Source organism: Phlebotomus argentipes, unplaced genomic scaffold (assembly GCF_947086385.1).
Source record: "Phlebotomus argentipes unplaced genomic scaffold, Phlebotomus argentipes genome assembly scaffold_4, whole genome shotgun sequence".
Taxonomy (NCBI): Eukaryota; Metazoa; Arthropoda; class Insecta; order Diptera; family Psychodidae; genus Phlebotomus; species Phlebotomus argentipes.
In genome coordinates, this window is record NW_026776174.1 from 11,470,824 (window position 1) to 11,488,160 (window position 17,337).

Sequence of the window (17,337 nt, forward strand, 5' to 3'; positions counted from 1 at the left end):
TGATGTGCCTTTGAGAACTTGCAAAGTTCTGTAAATCATTTTTATTAAGCTGTAGAACAGAAAAACATCACATATTTTTGTAAGGACAAAAAGCCTAACTACAAAATGCAATTTATCCACACTGGCAAAAGTGTCGATACAAAATGGAACGAATTTTTATCAGTAAAAAAAGAAAAGAAGAAGAAAATTTTTCGCCTGTAAAACTGTAAGAAAAATGTGTTGTAATTATATGCAAGTATTGAAAAAACTGTCGCCTTTCATTTCACGTACATTTAATTAATGTGTCCAATTAAATACACGGCTCAAGTTTTTAATAATTTCAGTGGGTGATTTATTAAAAAAAAGGGGAGTTAAAATTAATACGGTGCTAATAAATTGCGAGTCGTGGCGCGGCCACGCGTTCTCGGGAGCGCCTCACTTGCCCAGGAGGATCTTTCGGGTGGCGCCGAAGCTCTGGCCGGATTGCGTGGCGCCTCTGTTCGTGCCCGCCTGCAGGCCGATGATGTTCTCGCCGGCGCGCATCTGCTCCTCGGAGAACTCACGTCGGTTCTCCTCCGACGGTCGGGGGCCTAGGTAGGGTCCGGGCCACTCGGGGTGTCTGTAAGTCTGCGGAGAAGAGGCGCGATTAGTTGGATTGCGAAAGAGGTGAATGCGAAGAAGAGACTCACCGCGCGCCCAACGGCGAAGATGGTCTGGGTGACGAGGGCGATGTTCTTGCGGTCCCACAGATCCGTGGTCTGGAAGAGATCCACGTCGGCCACGCCGTATTTGATGCACGCCTGCTGGAATCTGCGGAAGAGCGAGAAGTGGCCAAGTGAGACCGGAGGCGCTCGAGTGGCGCCGCGGGAGGGAACGCGATTCCGAGTACGCGAGGCGCAGAAACTGGCGCTGCACGCACCGAATGGCGCAGCCGGGCGCGCTGTGATGAGCAATTCTGTGCCACGAGCCACCAGGCGCGCACACTTCGCCGCTCGCCCAGCTGACGGCTCCGCGCCACTGGCCAGATTGCCATCGCCAACTCTTCATGCACATCTCTCTCGGCCAGCGGAAAGGCGTTTTCCCTCCAAAGGAAAGTGCTCTCGATTTTGCATGATTCAGAATTCATTATCGCGCGATTTTACTATCAGCCCACGATCTTGCTTTTCATGCTAATTGCACCGCAGCAACTCGGAATGCGGCAAGGCGAAAGGTTGCCAATTGATTGATGTGAAGAAACTATGCGATAGAAGCAATTAGGTCACCTTGTGCCAGTCCAAGGAAGACATTTCAATTAGACCACAGATTTTTCATTCGCCAATTTGCATAGCACAATTTATGATGAGAAAAGAGACATTAAAATATAACAAGTCTAGTGATGCAGTGAATATAAGTAAAAACGGGGCAAATGAACACCGAAAATAACCCAATTCGCTATATTTCAAACTAGAACAGAGATAAGATTAGAAACATCCAAGGAAACATCCAAGAAAGCCAGATTGTGGAAATATTTTTGGTATATTTCAAATCATAAAATACTCAATTTTGCTATCATTTAACCTCCTATTAATTCACTTATAATTAATTATGATTTATTTATTAATTCCCTTAAAACAAAAACAATAAATAAAAGAGAAATTATGGCATTAAAGTGAGTCTATAATTTGTTGAACCTGTTTTCCTTAGAATTTCTCGTATTTTATGCAAAGTTTAAGGCTTTAGAAATGTTTTAAAATTGAAATCCAATTGAATTTGCAATAAAAATCTATGAAAATTTATTTTTAAAGGCAAATCCAAAAAGCAAACTCAAGCAATTCGTGCTTTTATTCCTTTTCAGTCTCTCTTTTCGTGAGGACGAACGTCCTTTAAAGTTCATTGGCATTCGAACGCTGACCTTTCGTGAAAACCACCTCTTTAATTATGTACCTTATGTACCTGCTCAGAATTACGGAATGTATTTAAGACCGCATTCAATGGGCGGAAAGACGCTCTCGCCCTCAATCTCGCGAGAGGCGCTCAATCTGGCGGCGTAACGCCGCACAGGAAGCCGATGATTGGAGTAAATTTGCACTTCCCACCCTGAGTGTGCTTCATGGCTGATTTAGAGCGCGGCGGGGTGTGAAATTCGCCGCGAAGCCACCCTCGAGCGCGAGCGGAGGCGCTGCGGAGCCGCGCGTGACTTCTGCAAGCCTCGTAAACTTGTGGACAAGACCTCAAGGTCTTGAAGTTGGCAATCTTCTGGCGCTCATCTCCGCTATCGGCGCCTCCCCGAGCACACACGGACTCCTCATATGGCCACGCGCCCTGCGGCTAATCCGCGGGGCAGGTGGGGGCCCGCGCGCCTTCCCAGCACTGTCACTGCTGTCCGTGACATCAATCTGACAGGCATGGCAGCCAGTGCGCGACCCGGCGCGCAGAAGAGCGCCACCTCGCGCCGCTGGCGGGCTTCTTGCCGCTTCTGCTGCCTCGCTACACCGTCCAATCTTTATGCTAAGAAATTTAAATTATCCGAGGACGACAAACAAAGGGAGCTAGTTTGCACAGGTTCGCGTCTAAATTAGTCAACAAGACGAGCAGCGGGTGGCATTAGAGCGGCCGGCCGCAGTCGGCGGGACCTCAGCGCGTCTCAGGAGAAGCGCTCGTCCCCTCCACGCGCCGCCCGTGCGCCAGGGCGCGGCAGGGGAAGCGCCGGCCGCGAGGAGTGGAGGAGCGCCAAGTGGGCTCGCGACTGGAGCTCTCGCGTGTGCACAGAAAATGGTGATCCAACGTGCTCCAACTGTAGCAGGCGCCCAGAAGCGGCTGCGGCGCGTTGTAAATATAATTAACGAATTTTTGCTTCACTCACTGACTGATATTGTCCATCATTTTGTAATCGCCGCCGGACGTGTTGATCCGCTGGATGAGGCCGGGCTTCAGTCTGTTCATCAGCCGGCAAAGGATGACTCCATCGCGAAGGATGTCCTCGTACAGGACGCCGGGCGGGAAGCGCTCGCCCAGCACCGTCTCGATCCAGTGCTGCGCCTCGGCCTCCTGCGAGGGCTCCCGCTTGCCAGCAACCTGCAAAGACAGAGAGCCATCAATCTCGGACAATTGACCCCCAAGGCACTCCATTAAGCAGGACAAAAAGGATTATTGTTAACCCTTAGAAGATGTTGGTGAAATGTCGAATTTTGATAAGAGCTTTTATGGTATTTTACAAATTGTTTTGTCGATGTAAGTGCATTATAGTAAATTCCTTATCAAATTTTAGAGTGTTTATTTCCACAAAAAATTGGCAAACTTACTAGAAAGGGTTAAATTTGTTTACCTAAGTGACATAGACTGATTTAACAGCGTGATAACATAAACTAAATTTGTTTATTGTGAAGATTTTGTAACCATTTCAAGTTTTGAGCACGTAAATCATATTTCTTCAAGCATATTTGCAGATTGTCTTACAGTTTACTGGTTCCTAAGTCAATGTTAATATTCAAAAATAGCTTTTTACAATTTTGTTTCTCAGTAAAGAAATTAAAAGTGGAATATTCGCTTTAATCCTCAGTTCTCAATCCTCGAAAACCTTAAATTGAAAAAAGAATTTTACATTTGCGGGCGGGGCAACGAAAGGGGCGTGGCTTTTTACTCAAAATCTTCAATATAAACAAGGAAATATATTGCATAACTGAAACTTTTTGCTAAATCCTTACACCGGACACCAAATAATCATGTCTAGTAAAAAATGACACGAGTTTGAGATTAATCGAGACAAAGGCCACCCACTCTTCTTCCCCTTTGCTAAAAATGCTAATGGCAACTGTTCCGATGATAAATGAGATTGAGTTGCAGAGTTAATTACTTCATCTCTAGAGAGCAAACAATTAGTGGAAAGACCCAGAAAAAAAGCACAAACACGCGAATCGAATTTAAATGCGAATTCTCTGCTTGATTGATTTGATGTATTTTCGCTTCTTAATGCTAATTAAGCAGCTACTTTTTATGTGCATTGTCACTTGACCTCTGCTGTAGCTTTATAATTCAATCACCTTCTTTTTTCCCTGCTCTACTTTATGTTCATCAGCATCACATAAAGTGAGCTCGTATTTTGAAATGAGCCAGAAAAAAGTGACTGCTGATGTGCTTAATGAATTTCCCTGCGAGTTGTGATGATATGAATTGCGTGGGCGTCGAGATCCATTAAATTGCGTGAAAAAAGTCCACTGTACAAAATGGCCAATGATTAATTTGTGTGGAAGTATAAACAGAAATTTTGAGAACGTGAGCTCACCCGCAAAGCCATCGGCTTTGAAGTGGAAGGAAGTGCGAATGGGAGGAAAAAAGAGCCGCGAAACTATGAATGAATGTCGTCACGTCGCGTGTGTTGAAAGCGCGTTCGCCCGAAGAGTCGGAGAAGCTGGAGCTGACGCCTGGTACTACGGAACTTTCGGCGCTTTCGCCGCTCTGGCGGGAGCTCTGGGGACTTTGGGGCTCCGCGAGTCTTTTTTCTAGCCTGGTACTCGGTGTCTACATTTGGGACTGACTCCATTTTATTTGACATCCACTCAGGCGAGCGTAATTGCCCAACTATGAACTTCTATATTGTGGCGATTCATCAGAAATAGATTGATGTTTGTGGCACTTTTTTCGCAATCGATTAAAAATAGGTCGTTTTGAGAAATTGTGCAGCCTTTGTTTTGATCGAATGCGTGATGGGACTTTGCCAAAAAATTATTTTTGGAAGTCCCAAAGCGGTCCAAGAAAGCTTGATTAATTCAACACATTTTGTCAGTGAAACATGGGTTGATTAATTTGGGGCGGTGTTGTCATTTAGCGTGTTCGAAGCGACGGACGGAGGAAATTATCTGATTTTTAACATGATTTTTTAATGCTTAACGCCTTTAGCGCCTCAATGTGTTCTTGAGCTCAATTGAAGGAAATGATTTTCTATAGACATTTTCAAGTGAAATCGACGTTTGACTATAAATTCTACTATTTACGATTGTAGGAAAATCTTTGAACTGCATTTTTATGATTGGTTTTTATTGGAACAGAGGCTTTGTTTGTAATTTCAATGTAAAAACAGCAGAACATTCCTAAAGTTATTCTCTTTCATGGCACACACAAGAAGAAGACAATATAGTCAGAAATTTAAAAACTTACAATATTCATTTCCTCAGTGATTCTTTCACTGACAAATTATTCTGATTCTTTGAATTACTCTTTATTTTTACGTAGAAATAGTCACAATAATCCTTTTCTAAGTTATGTCACGAATCAAGGCCAGATTTAGTGAATACTTTGCAGTCTAGCTCATCAATTCTTATGCTTAAGTCGGAGAAATCGTAAGTAATTGGCAGAATTAAGCGTTTGAATGTAATAAACATTGCTATTCTGCACCATCGATGCCAAGAAACCCAGTAAAATGAGATAAGATCGAACATAACCTCAAAAATATTAGTTTGAGATTAAAAAATATTGATTTCGAAAACGTTCTGAGCAACTTTAACTTTGAATCAGCAATTTTGAGTTCTTTGACAATTCATGACAGATGATTTTGTGTCCTAAAAAGCTTCCTAACAAAGTCTATAAGGATTTCTTTGTGATATTGTTAGGTTATGTCCGGAAAAGTTGCCCAAAAAAGAATTTTTAATCGATTATTGTAAAAATGTCGAATGAACAGTCAGAATTTGTATTGCTTAACCCGATAAATTTGTTCAGTTTCTTTGGACAAAAAAACAGATTCTGCTCATCTATTCTTGATGCCAAGATAGAGGCCTGAAAATTTATTGCTTCACTCATAATTACTTTATTATGATATATTAAATAGTTCGATCCGCGTGTTGACGTTATCCACCAAAATGTTTCCAACCAGTCGCAGGATTAATAATAGCAAATGTTGACTTTATCTATGCATACGCCAAACACTAGAGAAACCGAATTTTCACGTCAGTTTTGGCCAAGAAAAACATCCTCGCAGAATTGTAATACAATCTTACATAAATCAAATTACTTCCAACACATGAAATATGAGGCAAACACCGAAATAGCTCGAAAAGAATCCAACTCAAGTTCAAGGCATTCAGAAGTGCAGCTGTTATGAACCATGGCATTGATCATATTCCACTTCGCGGATGTAATAAATCGCGCACGATATAATTAATAAAATAAGCAAAATATATTGTTAAAATTGGCAAACGAATTATTCGCGTTGCACAAGTTGACATCATATTAGATTTATGTCAGCATGGCAAGGTGTCGTGAGGTGCATTTTATAGAATTGGCGATAGTCTCGCCTCTAAATTCAATTATCGAGTTATTAAATCACAAAGTTACAAATTTGTAATGGGCTATTTTCTCTGCGCTCGCCACCCACGCGACTGGCGTCGCTCTCGCTCGCACTCGCGCGCGTAATCTCTGTCCCGATGATGGCGATGAGAGGGAGTTAATCTCTGTTCAGCAACATTCTGCCCAACATATATCCACTCGCGCCGAATTTCGCCGACAAGTCTTTCCGTCCGCTCCTGTATTTTTGGTCTAATTAACTTAAATTCGGTATTTTGAAACATTTCTTGTCAGTCGAAAGTTTGCGGCTTTTCGTGAAAGACGACATCTTCGTGCATATCGAGTGCTCGATTAATAACTTAGCCCCTCCTTTTTTCAATTACACTAATAGTCCCTGAGAATGGCGGTAAGTTATTCTTCTCATTCCTCTGCCATTTGCCAAAAATCATTCGAATTTTTTCCCAATCGCCCTGGTGTGTGAACTTGTTAAATTTGCAATGTTTTGTGGTTATTTTTAAAATGTGTTTGAAATTTATTTTAAAAATTCCATTAATTTTTTCACTCAAATAAAGAGCCGAGTGAATGAAAAGTTAGTCCAAATGTTTACTGGCTCAGAGACTTCTGCTTCATCTCAAGTACAGCTGAATTGGTAACAAATAGAAATTCCCATCGCCAATTGACCGTGGATGTTCTTGACGCCACCATTCGTTATTCTCTAGTGTTTATACATTGGATCAGCGCTAAAATTCATACACCACAGCCATAATCTCTCGGACAGAAGCACACATCAGCGCAAATATATATTCCGCGAGAACTCTTCTATGCTTGAACCTAAATCATATCCAAAAATAACAGTGCTTAACTCCCCAAATCTTGACGCGCTTTCGCGCTATGCTCAGCTCCGTGCGGGTGGTTTTTCGAAGAGGAGAAAGAAGTTTAATGTCTGTCGTATCGGCTATTTTGAGACGATGATAGCATCACATTCGATCTGCCTTGTTTTCCAGCCGCGCAACAAGGAACAAGAGGCTGAAGTGCTCAACTGGATTGGAGCTGTTCTCGGCGAGAAGTTGTCTGGCGACTACGAGAATGTCCTTCGCGATGGAGTGGTTCTGTGCAAGCTCATCAATAAAATTGTTCCGGGCTCCGTGAAGAAGATCCAGGAACGCGGAACGAATTTCCAACTCATGGAGAACATTCAGAGGTGAATCGACTGCCTCGAATCTCTTCATGCTCATCATTTACCCTGTTTTCCGTGCAGATTCCAGGCGGCTATCAAGAAGTATGGCGTGCCTGAGGAGGAAATCTTCCAAACTGCTGATCTCTTCGAGCGCAGAAATATTCCCCAAGTCACTCTGTGCCTCTACTCTCTAGGAAGAATTGTGAGACGCAAGCACACCCTTTCATTCCCTGAGAACGCATTCACATTCCTCCTCATTCCAGACTCAACTCCATCCGGAGTACGCCGGACCAGCCCTGGGACCAAAGATGGCCGAGAAAAACGAGCGCACGTTCTCGGAGGCCCAGCTGAGGGCCCACGAGGGCGAACTCAATCTCCAGATGGGCTTCAACAAGGGCGCCTCGCAGTCTGGCCATGGCGGCTTCGGCAACACGCGTCACATGTAGATTTCACACGAATCTCTTGTCTCTCTCTAATGCACAATTTGTATAATGTTCTTTTCTTTGATCAGAATTGACCTAGAGGTAAATGCGCTTTTCTATTTTTCCAACATACTTATTTCACAAACACTCATGTTACAAGCGATGATAATTGAATGCACAATAAATTGCATTTGATGCCACCATGCGATGAGGAAACTTTTCTGTATTTCTAATGAACTCGCAAGGCAAAAATTGACCAAGAGACTTCTTATTGCACAATGTTTGTTTTGACTTTCAACCCAAACATTTCACAGATGTTGTATTCAATAGGCGTTATTAAGGAAGCTTTTACTGATCAGCCTAGGCTGGTCTAGGCTCAGCAGGCTAGATTGGAAAGTTCTACATGAGTTAGGCTGAAAAAATACCTTCTGAATCCTTTACAAAGATCAATTATAGAAGTAGTTTTAAAAGAATTCGAAATAAAAATTTCCCTAATTATAGGTAAATTATAAATTTTTAAAACAACCTTAATTTAAATCCATTTTAAATTTTTGCGCTAATATTTTTCAAGCAATAATTAAAAATGAACTACAAATAATAAATAATAAATAAATCAAAATTTTGCAAAGATTAAGATAAAAAAGACGAGTGCAAAACTGAGTCTTTAGCAGTGAATCTTCCGAGTCAATAAATGCACTCGTCTTTCTCATTAGCAACTGCTAACAGCCCAACAATCGTGTGTTCAGTTTGGCTCCATTGAGTTCTTTTCTATGAAGACATTGCTAATTGAACTTGGCGTATGAATTTCCTCTGCTGTGTTGCATACTCTAGACTAGACCCTTGGTGTGTTGCGCGCAGAACGGGTGGCTAATGCCACGTTTTGCGTGCAATCTGAACATGGACATGCGGAGAGTTGCATAACAGACGATGCAAGAACCGATTGCAATTATATGCGTCAACGACTAACGCATATATTGAACTGTGTATTACCCTCCAGAACATGGAAACCAATGGTTCGGGTGTTGAACAAGAAAGATCCGCCGCGAGCCCCGCGGCATTTTTGATGGACGGTCGGGTGGCTCTGGTAAACAAGCAATTGTGCGAGATTTATGGAGATCTCACTCGTGAAATAATGAGAAAAATATATGATTAAAGTGATTAATTTCCACTTTGAATGTGTCTAAGCACAGAGTGGATTGAAAATGCATGATTGAGACGCTTGGGTGCAGAGAAAAAATACCTGTCGAAGATGCACTTAAGCGCTAATTGACCATTTCGAATGTATGTAAATTTCAATGAAAACAGTTCTGCAATTGCTATAGAATTATGGGTGAATTGCGGTACGAATTCAAATACACAATTCGATGGGATGCGATGTTCAACAGTTGTTACTGTGAGATTTCCAAACCATTTGCTTTCAATCGCTGCTTATGCTGCCGATCGTGTACATAAAGAGAGAGAGAGAAAACTACATATCATTGTTGTGGACAAGAATCTCGCTGAGGATTTCCTAATGGCATGACACTTTTTCCTAAGACTCCGTCCTTGACGCATGACGCTCGCAGATTGTCGGGGATGTCTTTTTTGGCAGAACAATAAAGGTTTAGATGATAGTTAATTAAACAGTGAAACAAGTTCTATGTTTTTGTTGCAACAGATAATAAAAGCATGCGCGTTTTAGAACCATTCTTAAGGTTACCGTCAAGGTTGATTGTCGTGTGTGTATCGGAAATTAATCATGGTCTTCATAAAAGTGATAATTTTTTGGGGCAGTTCCGTCGCGATTACCAATAATTGACCACGATTTATGGCTAATAGGACAATTATGGGTTTAATGGCCGATTGATTGTGACTTTGGATATGCATTCACTCTTCGCTCACATCCCATGCTGTAGTTGCTGTCCCCGATTTCCTTGATATATTATTTGAAATATACATCGAATCCACTGGAACTGTGCACATTGCAAATCGATTGCATTTTCACAAACTTGTTGCACATTTTGCTATATGTGAAAATGTTACAAATAGAGAAAAAATACAACCATTTTTGCCATGTGTATTGGAGATTGGCACACACCGAAAAACTAGAAGTCAACCACTCGATGGAGACCTGTTCGTGGTGTTGATACTACACTATTATGGCTTGTAAGTCAAAGAAAAAATTGAAAATGTTGTCTTACTACCTACTGTAGAAATGTATGGTGTATGCAGATGTATATGGACGAGACATTATATAATGGATTCCTAGTAAATTTGCTCGTCAGACGGTGTCAGGCATCGGTGTCGAGAAGACAAAATCCGCAGCCTTTTACGGACACGAATTTACCGGAAATTGTGCAACGCGCAACTTCCTTCCAGTGAATAAGTTCAAGAGTGTGCTGTGAAATAGAAATCGCAGGCGCCAAAATGCTAAGGACTGTGATTTGCACGGTGTTGATCCTGGCGATCGGCAGTGCAAGTGGATATATTACGACGAAGCGTAAGTCTATCGCCTGATTATGCCAAAATCAGTGCCAGAAGTTGATCATTTTGTATCACACCCAAAGCGGACTTCCTCACGCCATGCCCGATAATGTCCGTGCCGGAAGAGGAGTTCACAAAGTGCTCCACTGAGGACATTCAGAAGCTCTTCGAGAATCTGTACACCGGAATTGAAGGCCTAGAAGATGTGGTTGTTGATCCGCTCAAAATAAACCGCATCAAAGTGTTACAAGGTGCTGGTCCTGTGAGTTTGAACGCGTCCTTGTCGAAAGTTACCGTGACTGGGTTCAGATACACAAACGTCACTGAAAGCAAGTAATAATTTATGACTTTGTCTCATAAGCACGTGCTGCCAAGCGACGAATAAGTTGATGCTGACAATCTCAATCGCTTCCATACACAGAGTGAGTCCGAAGGACTTCAGCTGGGAGACGACATTCTTCCTGCCCAAGGTGCGCATTGAGGGCATCTACAGCATGCAGGGAAGGATCCTGATCATCCCCCTGAACGGCAGGGGAAAGTGCTGGCTCGAGCCTGAGAACATGACCATTCGCATGCACACGAAGACGCGCCTGATCGAGAAGGACGGCTTTGTATTCTACAATGTCACAGGGACGAAGGTGGATTACGACATCAGCGGCCTGAGGCTGCGATTCGACAATCTGTTCGATGGAGTTAAGGCGCTTGGTAAGCAAACATCAGCATTTATAATTAGCCTCAAAGTCACTCAACAATTGAACATTATTCATCTCTTTTGACTCTTTTCGCGGTCAAACGATCGTCAAACTGATTCTCTCTTGAACAGAGGCGTAGTCGAAGATCATCAGCCGTTAGATAGGGGAAATCGGGGCATTGTGGGCACAAAAAACCTAAGAATTTTCAGTGTTTCTAAATTTAGCTGAGTGTCTAATTTAATTTTGTAATATTCGTAGTTTTACGAGCATTTCTTCGTATATTCTTTATAGTGGATAAAATTAATTACAGTTTTTACCTTTGTAGTCAAGGTCAGAAAATGACATTTTTCGCCTTGTCGGATTAAAAAAAAAAGTTCTTCCTAAAGTTTAGCAAGAATTTTATCTAGAATTCTAAGTTTGGACGTCAAAATATCCTCTAAATAATTCACGTTGTTGATTAACTTCAATCAATTTAATTGATTTCAACTAAAAAGTGTTTAATTGTAAAGTGAGATTAATTTCATAAAGTGCGCTGCTCAAAATCGTCCCACTGTTCTCTATATTCACCAATGATTAACCGATCAACTCAGTGATCTTCATCTATTTGATAAAGATCTGATAAAACTTCTCCACTTCTGTCTAGTTAAAATATCTCCATTTACACTCTCGAGTGAGTGATATAATTTCTCGAATTTCCTATGCGCACTTCCGATATGTGAAAAATGTTAAATGCCTCGCAAGTTGAAGTAGATCAGAAAAATTGCAATGCAAATTATCACATTTTTCCTATGCAGATGCACGGCGTGCGATTTCCCTTGTCACTCACATAAGCAAAAAACGAAGCAATTTAGTGAAAAAAAATGCACTTCAGCAAGATGAAGTCACAAGTTGTTCCGAATACTCGACGGGCCGTAGATTTTTCTCATTAAATGCGGGAAACCATATGATCACCGCATGCAACACTTGGCTTGGCAAGAGCTCGTGTTTTCTCCATGATCACCACCTCTGCGGTGTGTGTGATTCCACGCCGTGCGATTCGTGTGGCGCGAAACATTGTACAGATCGTATTGTGTGTCTCTTGCAGAGGAGAGCACCAATGCCTATCTGAACGAGAACTGGCGTCCCGTCAACGAGGGCCTGAAGCCTGTCATCGCGAAGACCGTGGAGGACATCCTGCTGAGGATCATGCGGAAGATCTTTGACAACATTCCCGCCAACTTTTTCGTGTCTGATATACCAAAACCCAGCGAACTGTACAGTCGGAAGAACTAAAGCGAGACATTCCAACTTTTATGCGTTAATAAAATGTGTAAATAAGGTGCAGAGCTTCTATGTACATTCCAATGTAATGAGTTAAGAGCCTAGTCTAGACTAAAAGTGTGAAGTTAATTAAAGTTATAGGAGAAAAAAACTGTATTTATTTGCTTTCAGCCGATGCTAAACACTTCTGGGCCAAAGGTAGGGAAAAAAACTCAAGTCTTTTGAATAATTTCTCTTTGTAGGAAAATCTCGGGTAATTAAAACAGCGCAAAGTATCTTCACAAATACTTGGTGAACCGCAAAATTGGAACCTTGTCAAGAACTTGGAGCTTTTTCTGGCAATTTCAGCGTAAACAACTTTGCGCGCGCGGCAAACAAAGAAAACCTTTTTCTCCATTAGCAGCAATTATCACAAATCATGTGCAGGATCAACAAATTACCTGCCAAAGTGGACGTCGCATCATTTTGTATTCAAACTTTTAATTACTTCACAGATAATGCAAGAAAAATCACAAATTCTCAAATGGAATTCTTTGAAAGTATGCACAGAATTTCACACAGTAAAAAAAGGCACTTTTCGGCAAACAACTCAAAACTTGATGTGCGCGCAAGAATTTCCCGCTCTCGAGTGTGGATTTTCACCGTTTTCCTTTCTGTTGATGCGATGTTTGTGAATGATGAAATTGAAATACCTGTTTTTGGGTCAATGCGAACTTTTATATAGGCGTCCGTCTAATCATGAACCTCCTCTCCACGTTTAGTCTTCTCGAGATGATTTTATAAGATCTATATCTGTGTGGCATGTTATACTTATACACGTACGCTCGGAGCCGCCCAGGGGGGTTGTGTACATAGCGCGCGCATGGAAATGTGTGGGTAAAATTGTGGATTTTTCTCGGCGATGCGCGCGGGGAGATTCTTTGTGTTTAAGTACAGCGCGAGATTCACTCATCTCATTTTCTTTCGCCATAATTTCACTCTTTCACCAACATGGAGTCTCGCTTTGCGAGGAAAGAGACTATTATAGATCATCTGCACTAAAAAAGTAGAATGAAAAGGCAATAAAAAAGGTGAACATTTAGCAAATTAATGAATAAAGAAATGATATCGGGTGCATGCCTTATGAGCATATTAAGTGATTGGTTGGAATAATTTAATCGAATCTTATTTGCTAATTTCAACAATTAATTATGCAAAATTGCTCTTGCATAAAAAATAGAAATTTTTCACTCTGCACGATTGTGGAAAATAATCATTTTCTCGAGAGCATTTATAACTGCGCCCAGTGTTTTATTCCCATCGCACATGGTATTAATATTGGAGCAAGATCAGAATTGTGAATCACACACTATTTAATTATTTTCCATGCTTGCAACTAACTGATTTTACTCCACCGTGAGTAATATGGTATAATTTTAGACACCCCCAAAATAATGTATCCACACACAAACACACGCAATCGAGGGATCTTTCCGCTCAAACAATCATGTGTGCCTCTCTGCCATTCCACATGTATTTACTTTTAGGCAAAAATATCTCAGAGGACATGCGAAAAGCCGAAGGCGGGATTTTTCACATTATACATCTGTCATGTGTCCAAGTCAAATAAACCCTCTTCATGGCCGGCCAGCAAAGTCTTCCGAAGACACTGACCGAAGAGCCGCACAAGGACTGAACGGTCAATACAAGCGCGAGTACGGAAAACATGTCTATTTGTGTGTAAGCTACGCAGTTAATCACCAATGACTAGTCATAATTCCTGGATTTTCACAATCTTTTATGCAAATAAAAAGGTAATTTCATGCTCCATAATTCTTCATATGTTTTAAGTACATTCATTCGATCGACGAGAGGCCAATAGCTTTAATTGTTTCACTAAGGAATAATCCAATCGAGTCCCAGTCTTTGACACTTGATATAGGATGTGATAAGCTAACGCCAAGACTAGTTGATGAGCGATGCAAACCACTCGAAATGTACCCAAACAGGCGTTCAAAGTTAAATCAATATGGCGGCGTTCTTGATGACGTCAAAGGCCAATAGTGGATGTGGTCTCTTGGAGGGTGTTGAGACACGTCTTTTGGTGGAGAGATGATCGAAATTGGTTGGTAAACAGCGGAGATATAGGTTGGTAAAGGTGTGAACTTTAACCTTCCATATGTAATTTATATCCATATCTAAATGAGCTCAGAAGATGTTTGAACTAAACCCAGACATAATTCTCATTCTGCTGAAGTCTCGTCTAGGTGTTGGAGCTTTCTTTTTGAATTCCACCCAGAATTAATGTTAGGAATGCCATTACAATTTCATTTTTCCCCCATTTCTACGTCAATGCGGAATGTAAACTATCTAACGCAGAATCTCACGCTCGTTCTCACTCTGAAATATCAGCTGCAGGATGTTTTTCCGGTCTGTGGCCCCGCAGCTAGTGAAAATGTATTTACGACTCTCTGCTGAATATCTGGCCTTTCATCAGACTATCAATTGGAGAGGCGCGAAGCAAGTTGATACTGATCAGAGAGCGGCCAGAGAAGGCGGGAGTGATTAGTGCGCCGACTGATTGAAATGCTCCTCTGAATTTATGTGGCGTGCAACTTGAGGTTTGCTCTACAATTGCCTTATGTGGCAAATGGCTCTCATTGAATTCCACACTAATTTGGTTGACATTAGTCACTGTTGTTGTTTGGGTGGGAAAAAGCGCGTCATGTGAGATCTTTCAGCCTTTCTTTTATCAACACCGACAACTTCCAAGCGCCCGCGGTGATTCCGCGTGAGCCAGACTCTATTTTTAGGGCAATCCCTGGGCTATTAATAGGCCACAGTGATTTGTTGATTTCTCACTTAATTACCTCCAAAACACATGTGCCGCCGAGAGTGTGTCTGTGGAGTGCGTGCGGCGTCGAGAGGTGGGAAAACACATCCCCTTGGCGACCATTCTGAGCTTACTGTGTTGGAACAAGAGACGAAAAGTACTTGGACGTCCATCTGAGCTTTGTCGGCAGAGCTTTCGGCTCCTGTTCAATAGCGTCTCAAGCACTGCACATGGCGAAACTTGGGCGCCCCGGAAAAGGAAGTTCTCCGGATTCTTGCAGCCTTGTCCGTGCAGCTCGGAAAATTTCTTTTGTAGCCGACAAGTATGCAACCACACATGCTTAGACGTCACGCACACTTTAAATGCCCACCCGTTCTGACCAATCGGAGCGCCTTTACACACGACAGTGGAAAAAATTTAGTAAAATAAGTCTGGCATTTAAGTTACGTTGCTTTATGCCACGTACGCGGCGCCCATAAGAAATTTCAAATTGTCGGAATTCCTCACATTTTTACACACATTCACAAGCCCGACTTTTCTCCTCTGCCTTTTCTCGAGCTGCTCTGAATTGAAACATTGTATTGCACAGCATAACTCTCAATTCGCCACTCTGAGACCCTCAAAAATCCATCACACACGCGACATGATTGGGATTCCTCGCGCGCTAAGGAAGAAGGATTGCTCGCTGGTCCGGAAGAATGTGCGCCCTCAATCGCCAAGACTCTGGCCGACGATAAATCGCTCGGGAGTGCGAAAGTCACACATTTGTAGTCTCGCCCGCTCCATTCATAACGCCGCACTTCTTTCCCATTGATAGTTGACGCGCGCCCGTCGCCCAAAGAATCAATTGATTGCCAATACGCCGCGCGCACCGCGATAACAGCGGCGCTTCCCGCGCTCCCGGCACACCCGCGGCGGGGGGCCGGGCCCGCGATAACGTGTTCCATGCTGCACCTCGTCTCCACCGGAGTGCAGCGCGCTTATGCGCGCCTGTTGAAAACCGAACGAGTCGATGGTTTTCGCCATTGAATATTGCCATTGATTATCGACGGCCATGATTGGCTTTAAAAATCGGTTCCGGGTGGCCATTCAATACTATCGGGCCCAGGTGCCAGGCGACTATCACGTACGCGCATTTAGTCTGGCTGGCAATATTTGCTCTAGTTATCGATATGCCGAGACGATGTCGGATGAAATTGGATGGCGCATTAGGAGCGCAGAAGCGCCATCGCGCACCTCTGCAAGCCCGCGACCGGCGCAGTGACGTAGGAAGCGCACAAGGGCGCCCAATCTTATCCGCTCCCACTTTTATCACTTGGCTTGCAAGATATGTTTTTATTCAAAACGATAATTTTACTATGTAGTGGCGCTTAAAGCTATGCAGATTGTCATATTTCCTATTTTTCCGTTTCTTTTTATAGTTATGAACTAGTTTAACTACTCAATTGGCAAAAAATATCTTATCTTCTATCCTTAAGTTTAAGGGTTTCCCAAAGTTCCCAGTGCGACTTGAAGAAATCCAGAACTCTAGCATTGATAATGGTAATTTTTAGTATCCCGAAGACGTTATTAACCCATCTAAAACGACTTATAACCTAGGATATCAGAAGTATTCATTGCATTCTACCGCTTCTACCCAAGAATCTTAGTCTTTTTGTGAAACCAATAGAAAAATCAATCAGTAATATTCAGTATTAAATACTGCCTATGAATATAAAATCTTTAAAATGTCACCTATAAGATCAATCTTACAAAATTGAGAGAAAAGGAAGAACTAAAGTAGAGTAATGTTCCAAAATAATTCATTCCAGAAACTAATATTTTGAATTAAATTACATAGAATGTGGCAATATAATCATACAATGAAATTCTTAATCTTATATTCAACTAAGTGAAATCAACAATTTTTTGTTGTTTCTGAAAATAATTTCACGATTACTCTACAAATTTATAGCGACAGAATGAATAAATAAAATATATTAATACGTGAATAATATTCCGCGAATGATACTCGAAAATCGTTAATGCTGACTACGTCTCTGGCAAGCTCTTCTTGCTTCGTATTCCGCTGGATAGTTGTGATTCTCTCCATCTTTTATCAATATTACACTCGCTGTACACAGTGTTACAGGATTCCCATCGGAAGGCATACCGAAATGCAATTCTGTAGCAATTCCAATTAAACTGTCCGTCGAAAGCATGTCGAAAAGGTGTCTTTAATCAAGGGGCGTAGCGTGAAAAATTCGGCTTTTGGCAGTCCGACCATCTGTATGGCGT

At 42.0% G+C, this 17,337-nt stretch overlaps 3 protein-coding genes across 3 annotated transcripts; 2 read left to right on the forward strand and 1 right to left on the reverse strand.

Moving 5' to 3' along the window:
* Nucleotides 1-402: 402 nt before the first annotated feature.
* Nucleotides 403-13,011, reverse strand: LOC132257404 (muscle-specific protein 20-like). Its single transcript, XM_059754288.1, has 4 exons — nt 12,689-13,011; nt 2,822-3,033; nt 669-789; nt 403-606 (listed from the first exon to the last, which is right to left on the reverse strand). Exons 1-4 carry the CDS (start codon nt 12,710-12,712, stop codon nt 415-417), a joined length of 549 nt encoding a protein of 182 aa, XP_059610271.1. The 5' UTR covers nt 12,713-13,011; the 3' UTR covers nt 403-414.
* Nucleotides 6,415-8,089, forward strand: LOC132258285 (myophilin). Its single transcript, XM_059755514.1, has 4 exons — nt 6,415-6,640; nt 7,239-7,435; nt 7,493-7,613; nt 7,675-8,089. Exons 1-4 carry the CDS (start codon nt 6,635-6,637, stop codon nt 7,855-7,857), a joined length of 507 nt encoding a protein of 168 aa, XP_059611497.1. The 5' UTR covers nt 6,415-6,634; the 3' UTR covers nt 7,858-8,089.
* LOC132257674 (protein takeout-like) lies at nt 10,059-12,399 on the forward strand. The gene is made up of 4 exons (XM_059754677.1): nt 10,059-10,312; nt 10,380-10,629; nt 10,718-11,001; nt 12,073-12,399. The coding sequence occupies exons 1-4, from the start codon at nt 10,240-10,242 to the stop codon at nt 12,258-12,260; spliced, it is 795 nt and encodes a 264-aa protein (XP_059610660.1). The 5' UTR covers nt 10,059-10,239; the 3' UTR covers nt 12,261-12,399.
* Nucleotides 13,012-17,337: the final 4,326 nt, after the last annotated feature.